We start from the raw sequence: 9,382 nt of genomic DNA on the forward strand, positions 1-9,382 counted from the left end.
TAGCTTCCTGCTGCTGCACTGTAACCCCTTATGCCACCAGGGAGGGACCTTAATCACTTTATTCTTTAATGAGTATGAATCATGACTTTTTACTTATACCCAATATCTATCATATGAAATAATACTTTTGCAGAAGTGTCTTGAAAACTCTATCTCCTTAAATGTTAGCCTACTAAACCCACAGTGGGTCAGAGATGTGCAAGCAACTATTAGTAGCTTTTAATAAAGCTAACAATTATGTCATTTTACATGTATTATCTTATTTAATCTTTGTGCAACCCCATGTGTAGATACTGATATTAAGTGCCTCGCCCTGGGTCATGAAATGTGCAGGTAATGGAGCCAGGATCCATCACATCTGTGTCATGCAGCTGCCCTGGGCACTGTAGCGAGGCTGCTGAGATCATTAACGAAGCTTTGCCACTGTTAGAAGTTACTGCGCTTGGTGTCACTGGATTCCACGTGTTAGGATGTGCTTCCATCCACACAGCATCTTCATCTGCCTTGTCCCTTGCCTGCCGGGCTATAAGCCTTCTAAATGTGGGGACTCCAGCTTTTAGCTCTCAATTCTCAACATCCAGTACAACCAAGGTATGCAGTAAACGTCCGCTGAATGTCGAATGACCTAGCCTTTTCCATCCCTGTGAATCCCACACCTTGCAAGGTGCCTGGCACAGAACAAGCACCTAGTAGGTACTTAACGAGTAAATTATGGGGAAAGACACGTATGCACATGGATAAAAATCAAAAGTGCCAAGTGAGTCACTCAGAAGTCGCACTCGCCCCCTGCTCCCCTGTAAACCTGTTTGGCCCGGGAGACGCTGTGAGGTAGTGGAAGGATTTCCAGTGTAACGGGCAGAAACTCGGGGCTCGAATCTGGGACCCTCTAACACTATGATTCCTGATCAAGCCCCTCCCCCTCAAGAGGACTTTTCCCCTAAGCGCCCTTTCTGTACAGCAACCTCAACACTGTCCAAGCGCCTGGCGACAAAACAGAGCTAACAGCTCAGAAAAGCCATTCTTCGGCTGCGCAGGATGGAGCACCGCTGGGTGAGTGACAGCGAATCGGTTGCCTGGCAACCCAAGCTTGGGGCGGGGCCGGCGGCGGGGCGGAGTAGAAAGGGCCAGGCCAGCGGAGGCCGAGAGGACCCCAGGCCCGGGCTCTGTGCGGGAGGGAGCGGTTACCTTGCCCGCTTGCGTGGCGGCTGCCAGGCACGGATGAATCCCATCGTAGCGCCCTACGGCCACCATACGGGGGTTGATTTTGTGGCGCAGTTTCAGGGTGAACACGGGCAGCAGCATGATGGCGGCGGCTCAGGGGGCGGGCTGACGCCCCGAGACCGGCGCAGCAGAGCCGGCCTCAGCCGCCACGGGGATGGCGCGGGCTCCTGACCAGCCCGCCCGGCTGCCTCAGGCCGGGCGCGAAGCGGCGCCAGATGAGGGAGGTCCGCGCCCCGCCGAGCTCTCTGCGCCTGCGCATTCCCGCCCCGCTTCTTTGCGGCTGCGCAGAGCCGCCTTCCTAGTTTGCGACTGCGCACTTCACTCCCTTTTTTGCAGCCTCGTAGTAGCAACAACTGAAGTTGCTTCTCTGCAAGTGAAGTGTTGTCTTTTCTTCGAACTGACCCGCAGCGGAGAGGACAGCAAAGGGATGACTCTCCTATGGATCGACGCCACAATCATCTCTGTTGTACACATGACCACGACCGAGACACTGCACCCCCGGGGTTCATAGCGCCTAACTGATTTGATCCCAATTCTACACACACTGCTACTGCCATCAGTGTTCATTCAAGAAATATGTCTTTCGTGCCTGCTCTTTGCCTTGCTTTAGCCGGTATGTCAGGCAAACCACAGTAGTTATTTACATTAGTATTATCAGTTCTTACCACAAATGAAATCACAGTTAAGGTTCAATGTTTAATCTTGTCCATGTCTCTTGTTAGCATCCTTGCATTTTTTTTTAAATGCAAACAAGCAATTTTGAAAAGTCATGAAATTTCGCCACACTTATCCCACTTTGCAGAAGACATTACCAGAGTCATTTCCTCCCTTCACGACTTTTCATTGGTTTTTCTGTTTCTTTTATTTAAAGATTTACTTGTTCATGCATACAAGAACTGGGGTACATGCCAGAGGTGTTTTGTGGGGTGGGGGATGCTGAGCAGGTTCTCCAGAGACAGTGGGGAGCACAACAGGCAGATCCACTGAAATCCACTGCTGAGGGGAGCAGTGGACAAGACTAGAGGTCTGCTGCACCTTGTGGATCAGCGCCCTGGTTGGGCATCAAACTATGCTGCATCAAACTATTGGGCTGACAATAGCTTCATAGTGCTGAGACTTAACCCCCCTGCACCACGAGGGAGGCCCCTTCGTTGGTTATTCAACCAAAGAAAGATCGTTGACACATTACATGCAGTTCTCCAAATTTTCCTCATCTTTTGCCACTTCCTGCCTCAAACTCATTCCCTTTCAGAAGCTGTCTCTAGCTTCTCTGCCTTGGCCCATGTCAGCCCCTGACTAGATGTCCTTTTCTCCACTTCCTACCTCCTTTCCATCTTTAAAGGCTGGGTGGACATCAGCCTCTCTAGTGTTTGCTTTTAGGAGGCAGCTGCATGTCTTCTGTGCCTTTATTGGTCCTCCAGACATTATATACATATTTTTAGAGACTTATTCATTTATGCATACAAGAACTGGGGTACAGGCCAGAGGTGCAGGGATGGGGGTGTTGAAAAAGATTCACCAGAGACAGAGTGGGGAACAGAACAGATAGATCCACTGAAATCCACTGCTGAGGGGAGCATCAAGGAGACAGGAGAGGTCTGTTGCGCCCTGTGGGTCACTCCCTGGCTGGGGTTTGAACTCAGGTCACAGTGGCTGGCAATAGCTTGATAGTGCTGTAACTTTCGCCCCTGCACCACCAGTAAGTTTCCCGGCAATTATATTATTTACCACACTGCTGGGATTTGAATCTTAGAATCACAACCCTAATTGGGATCCACAGAATCTCCCACACAAGGTACAAAATTTCCCTGCCAAGCAGTGATCAGGGTGGGGGACTTTGAGGCCTTTCCCCAGGGTAGGCTGGCACAAAGAGCCTTCTTTATTTCCCATGACCCCCCAAGAAATGGCTCTTCAGGATTAGCGTTAGGGTTAGGGTTAGGGTCACTCTTCTCATCTGTACTTCAGTGAGAGAGAGGGCTTCTGAGACCCCAAGACTTGGTGGGAGGGAGGAGCTGATGGGCTGTCGTGGGCACACAGACCTGGGTTCAGATTCCTCCTATCAGTCACTTGCTGAGAAAAGGCCTGTAATTTCATCACATGTCCTGAGCCAGTCACACTTCTCTGTGCTGAGCGCTTGACACACAAGTTCATTTAATCCTTTCAGCCACCCTTGGTGGGAGATCCATCATCATTCGCATTTGACAAGAGAGGAAACTGAGTCAGGGAGTTTACATAACATAAGCCTAAGTCACCCAGCTGGTAAGTCGCAGAACCAGGTTGGCAAACATAGGTCACTGGACTCCAAGGGGGAGCTGCTACTTCATTATATTACGGAGATGTGCCATTGTGAGAAAGCAGCGATGTTAACTAACGATTTCAACAAGCTACATATAATCAAGCCTTTAAAGCAAAGCTGGGCCCTTAATAAAGGCTTCCATAAAGAGGTCTTATGTTGTCATTGTGCATTCTCCGAGAAAGGGCTGCTTTTGACTTACTAGGGTCGCCATTGTATTAAATTTGGTGTTTGTTTCTCTCTTTTTTAAAGATTTATTTATGTATGCTTACAAAACTGGGGTACAGGCCAGAGGTGTGGTGGGTGAGAGGATTCACCGAGACAGAGCGGGGAGCAGAACAGGCAGATGGACAAAGCACACTGCTGAGGGGAGCAGCGGGAAGGCAGGCGAGGTCTGCTGTGCCCTGTGGGTCACCTCCGGGGCGGGGATCGAACTCTTGCTGTGTTGGCTTTGGAGAGCTTCATAATGCGGTGCTTTAACCCATTGCGCCACCAGGAGAGCCCTGTTTCTCTTTTAGCAGTCACATTGTTCCTAGTTACCTCCCAGCCCTGGGTGGGAAAAACCAACCTAGGCAGTCAAATTCTAGTAAGACAAGGTGAGACCAAGAATTGAGATGGGATCCGTGAGGGACAGGGGCCATGTTTGTCTCCCGCGGGGTCCTCACGCCAATATGCAAAGCCCCCACTAGAGGGCGTGCAGGTGCAAAGAATGGAGGTTTGGGATCTCAGGACTCAGGGGGAAGGCCTGAAGGGAGGCAATGTGACAGGGCACCCCAGGACAGGTCTCCAGAGGTTTCAGGACTGAATTGAGGAATGGGGTGGGGGGGCATTGGGAAAGAATTTCTGCCTCTCTCTTTATGTACTGTAGGATTTGCCATGCTGTTTTCATGGCAAATTTGATTTGTAATACAATACAATCAATACAATCATCTAATATTAGGGGTGCGCTGCTGTGAATTTCAGGGAGCCAGATCCATAGGCTCTTCTCCCCCAGAACCTGTCTATAAAGGACCCTCGTCTTTATTTTGGTAAAGAGTTATTTATGCATATAAGAGCGGGGGCGAAGGCCAGAGGTGTAGGGAGAGGTGAGAGGACTCACCAGAGACAGAGCGGGGAGCAGACAGGTAGAGCTACTGAAACACACTGCTGAGGGGAGCAGGGGGGAGACAGGAGAGGTCTGCTGTGCCCTGTGGGTCACTCCCTGGTGGGGATCGAACTCATACGAGCTGCAGTAGCTACAGACAGCTTCATAGTTCTGAGACTTAACCCTAAAGAACTCTAGTCGTAAGTTCCCTTGAACACTCTAAGGGGCATGACCACTGGAACCAGAGACCACTGGGGCAGAGCAGGCGGCCCGCAGCCCTTTGGATGTCCCAGTCCCCAGTGCTTCACAGCCTGGCTCCTTGTTAACTAACCAGCATGGGTGTGGGGTGAGGCTGGCCCAGCTGTTTGTCAGCAAACTCACCCATGTGAAAAACAAAGAGGCACTTTCTTATATTATTATCTCACTTAATCTTCACAATGCCTTGGAGCTAGGTGACGTTATTAAACCCATTTGCCAGAGGCAGAACCTAATTTCAACCTCGATTTACCTCCTACTCTCTTCTTTCCCCTCCCCTGTCTCCAGCTCTCACTGAGGTGGTGTGGAAATGCCATCGGAGTCAGTACGAGATCTCCCCAGAGCCCACTCCTCTGCTCCCCGCCCCCCAAAGATCCATTAGAACCAGGAAGGCCCAGTGGGACCTGAAAAGAGGGAGGGGGGCTCTGAACCTCAAGCTCTGTGGATACCCAATATCTTTGTGGAAACTCCTCTGGGTACCTGGACTCTGTGCTTCCCTGGGACTTGAAATTCCCTGGGGACACCACAACCCGGGCATCCAGGGGCCCCAATCCTTTAAGGCACCTCGCAGAGCCCTCATCCCATCTCACATGGGAGGCTGGGGTTCACAGTAGTAGCGAGGCGCTTGTAGCTGGCATCTGTGAATAATCTGAGGAAGAGATTGAAGGACAGGGGACAGGTCTTCCCAAGACAGCCACTTTGGCATGTGGATTATTTCAGGGCAGCTGAGACTTTGCAAGCCCAAGAGTAATTTTTACCCCTGAACCACCTAGAAGAATGAAAATTGGGCCTCCTTGGTGGCCTAGGAGTTAAGTCTCAGTGCGATCACCTCTACAGCCTGGATTCCATCACTGCCAGGAGCTGACCCACAGGGCGCAGCAGGCCTCTCCTGTTTCCCCGCTGCTCCCCTCAGCAGTGTGTTTCAGTCAATCTGCCTGTTCTACTCCCCGCTCTGACTCTGGTGAATCCTCTCCCCCGCACCCCCACACACACCTCTGGCCTCTACCCCAGATCTTACATGCATAAACAAATAAATCTTTTTTAAAAAGCAAGCAAGAAAGAAAGAAAATTAGTTTCCTATGCCTGAACCCCTGAATCCGGGACTCCTCAGGCTAAGACCTAGGACAGACCTCTGATGATATGTCAGGGGGAAGGCAGGCCAGCTCCCTGGTGGAAGCTGAGCTGGGCACCGGGAATAAGCATGAAGCAGCGGAAGAAAGAGTCAGGACTGTCTGACTGTTGCTCCCTCCACCAGAGACATTCCAGTCTGACATCATCCAGGCAGCTTCAGCCATCCCTGCAGGGAGCTCGACTCCATAAAGACCTGGTGAATGAGGAGTGATCTCCTGTCTTCAATAACTCCTTGGCAGGACCCACACCACCACTCTCCAGTCTCTCCATCTAGAATGCTCAACTGCCACGAGTCAATCAGATCTCCGTTCAGCCCCCCTGCCTTGGGGAGACCTGCCCTGGGGCCCCAGCCTCCCCCACAAGTCACCTGCTTTATTAGTCCCTCCAGGCAGGACTGACCTGCGGGACTTCTCCCCACTGAAAATACAAAAAAGCCTGTATGGTCTTATCCTGATGGAAGGGGTGTCCTTTTCTTTTCCCCACTTGTACTGTGCCACCCACAGGGCCATGCCAGTGATTCTGGGTACAATGCTGAACATGAGTCATGATTCGGGGTGACTCCCTCCCAAAGCCAAGAAGGGAAGCCATGGGCAGGCTGATTACCACCTGCACACCTGGGACTAAGGCTTTTTTTTTCTTTTATAATAGTTTATTTTTATATCATTTTGTGGCTTTTTCCATCTCAGTTGTCATCCCCATGGGCTTCCCATCACCAAATCACCCGTGTGCCATCACCATAGTCCCAAGCACTATGCCCCTGCCCATTTTTGATCCCAGTCTCCACTCCACCCCCATAAAATGTCTCTGGCATATAGTTGTTCATGATTATTATTATTTTCTCCCCTGGTCCTTTATGCTCCTGCTGTGAGTGAAACCATCCAGTATTTCTCCTTTTCTTTCTGGCTTATTTCACTAAACATGATCCTTTCCAGCTCCATCCATTTTGCTGCAAAAAGTAGTGTTTGTCTTTTTTATTGCTGAGTAATATTCCAGTGTGTATATATGTAACACATCTTTTTAATCCATAAGGCCTTTTTTAAAAATAAATAATAAGGCGATGGGCCCTCCCTGGTGGCTCAGGGGTTAAAGCGCAGCACCATGAAGCTGTCCGCAGCCACCTCGGCATGAGTTCGATCCCTGGCCCGGAAGCTGACCCACAGGGTGCAGCAGACCTCTCCTGTCTCCCCGCTGCTCCCCTCAGCAGTGTACTTCATCAACCTGCCTGTTCTGCTCCCCACTCTGTCTCTGGTGGATCCTCTCACCGCCCCCCCTCCTACCACCAACTTTGGCTTCTACCCCAGCTCTTATATGCATAAATAAATAAAAAAATTTTAACTAAATAAGGCCACAAAGGAATGCATCTCATCCTCTGTTACTCAACGTGTATTCAGTGTATTACTTCTAAAGACCTTTTAGGAAAATAAAGAAAGATGTGGCCTGGTAGAATTCAAATATTTGCTTCGATAAACAGTTCGCTCAAAGAAACACATTTTGATTCATGACTGGTGGTGATGTTCTCGCTACCATACTCTTCGAGCATAAGCTTCTGATTTTGAAATATCTCTATAACTTACATAAGCTGGGATTTTTTTTATCTACACATCTTTCTCTTTCATCTTTTGCTGTCACGGTTGATGAAAAACTCCTCCAGCTTCATCGCCTCCTGCCAGAGCGGCAGTGGTACGTGGCACCCGTGGGAAGGTGGGGACAGAGGTGTGCTGACAGTGACAGGTCTCAGGTGTCAGGGCAACCGAGAGACCCGATAATCTTGGGTTGGTTTAGAAACGACTCTGGGAAGGAGGTGGGAAGGCCCAAAGAGCAGAAGGGCCGGCTCCTGGCTCAGCCCGCCCCCGCAGTTCAGATCAAAGCTGACAGCAGTCTGCTGCAGTGTCTTTCCAGGAGTGTGCTCTTTATGGCTCCCTGGAGCCATCGCTGGGTGTGGGCAGCATCAGACGCTCACTGAGGCTTGACTCAGCTTTACCCTCCTTTTCTCCAGGGAAGCCAACCTCTGGGGCAGCAGCTATGAAAAGGTTAGAGTGTTTCTACCTTAGTATGAACTCCTGGGGCTGTAACTAGAGTCCAGCTTCCAGATCCAAGGCCCAGGTCTCCATGGAGCAGACCGAGGAAATGGCTTTTTCACATTTGTGGCTGTTTCAAGTAGGAAGGGGCCACAGAGATCATCAGCCCAGACTTCTGATGGAGGCAAGAATCGCCACCAATGTTCATGTGAGGGCCTCCCTCTAGCAAGCCATCTCCAGCCACTGAGACCTGAGCTCGACCCACAGCCAGGGAGTGACCCACACGGCGCAGCAGACACCTCCTGTCTCTCTGTCGCTCCCCTCAGCAGTGTACTCATCCATCTGCCTGTTCTGCTCCCGCTCTGTCTCTGGTGAATCCTCTCACACTCCAGTTCTTGTATGTACAAATAAATAAAAATAAGTCTTCAAAAAATAAAAACAATGCTCACTTGACTACTTCTGGGGTGGGGGGTGCACCCCTCACATGGAGCCATTTGACTGGAACACAGTTCTCTAAATGTAATGAACTCTGTGTCCTCCCTCTGAGGAAACAGCTCAGCTCCATCTCTCTGTCCACATCAGCTCCTTGGTAGTTAAGGGTGTCTCTTCTTCCCTCCTGAACACCCCAGGTACACCCTTCAAGGACTCCTTGGGGGGAAAGGGACATCTAACTCCTTTGCCCATCTGGTTACACTTTGCCATTACTTCCTCCTCAAGGGGGCTTCTCTGAAAGGAACAGAACTTAAGAGCAGGTGTAACATATTGTGAGTGTCTCCCGCCCTCCCCACCCACACAAGCCCTTTCCCTCCACCTGCCTCCAGGGCCCAGGTGTGAGCCAGGGAGGATGACAGCAGTGCAAGACACCCAGAGAACAGGGTGTCTAGCAGCTGCAGGCTTCTCCAGCAAGTCAGTCACAAGGAAGCAAAGTCAGGGTTATTTTGGGGAAGAGAGTCAAAAGCCAACCAGCCACGGTGGATCCCTGTGAGACGCAGAAGCTGTGCTCAGGATCTGTGAGGAATGGAAGAGGGAGCTGGTCACAGAGCAGGATGGGGGAGACCACACAGGAGGAGGAAGCGTCAGTGAAAGCAGCAGCCACTGGTGAGGGGCCGAATCGTGTCCCCCCCCCTTAAAAGGCATGTTGGGGTCCTCCCTGGTGGCTCGGCAGGTTAAAGCACAGCACTGAGAAGATAAAGCCACTTCCGCATGAGTTCAATCCCCACCCCGGAGGTGACCCACACAGCACGGCAGACCTCTCCTGACCCGCCCGCTGCTCCCCTCAACAGTGTACTTCATGAGTCTGCCTGTTCTGCTCCCCACTCTGTCTCTGGTGAAGCCTCTCGCCGCCCCTGAGCCTCTGGCCTGTACCCCAGTTCTGTATGC

The 9,382-nt window shown here is 51.0% G+C and overlaps 1 protein-coding gene across 2 annotated transcripts in view; it reads right to left on the reverse strand.

Moving 5' to 3' along the window:
- The window catches only part of BBS2 (Bardet-Biedl syndrome 2), a 23,228-nt gene extending 21,721 nt beyond the window's left edge, over positions 1 to 1,507 (reverse strand). Inside the window, exon 1 of one of the 2 annotated variants that reach the window (XM_004693577.2) lies at positions 1,186 to 1,507. In XM_004693577.2, coding sequence (XP_004693634.1) covers positions 1,186 to 1,302 — 117 coding nt within the window. In that variant the 5' untranslated portion in view covers positions 1,303 to 1,507. The remainder of the gene's footprint in view (positions 1 to 1,185) is intronic. The other variant, XM_012733212.1, reaches the window with a different exon arrangement.
- Between the last annotated feature and the right edge of the window lie 7,875 nt (positions 1,508 to 9,382).

This window comes from Condylura cristata, unplaced genomic scaffold, assembly GCF_000260355.1.
Source record: "Condylura cristata isolate star-nosed mole 26May11 unplaced genomic scaffold, ConCri1.0 scaffold00039, whole genome shotgun sequence".
Lineage (NCBI taxonomy): Eukaryota > Metazoa > Chordata > Mammalia > Eulipotyphla > Talpidae > Condylura > Condylura cristata.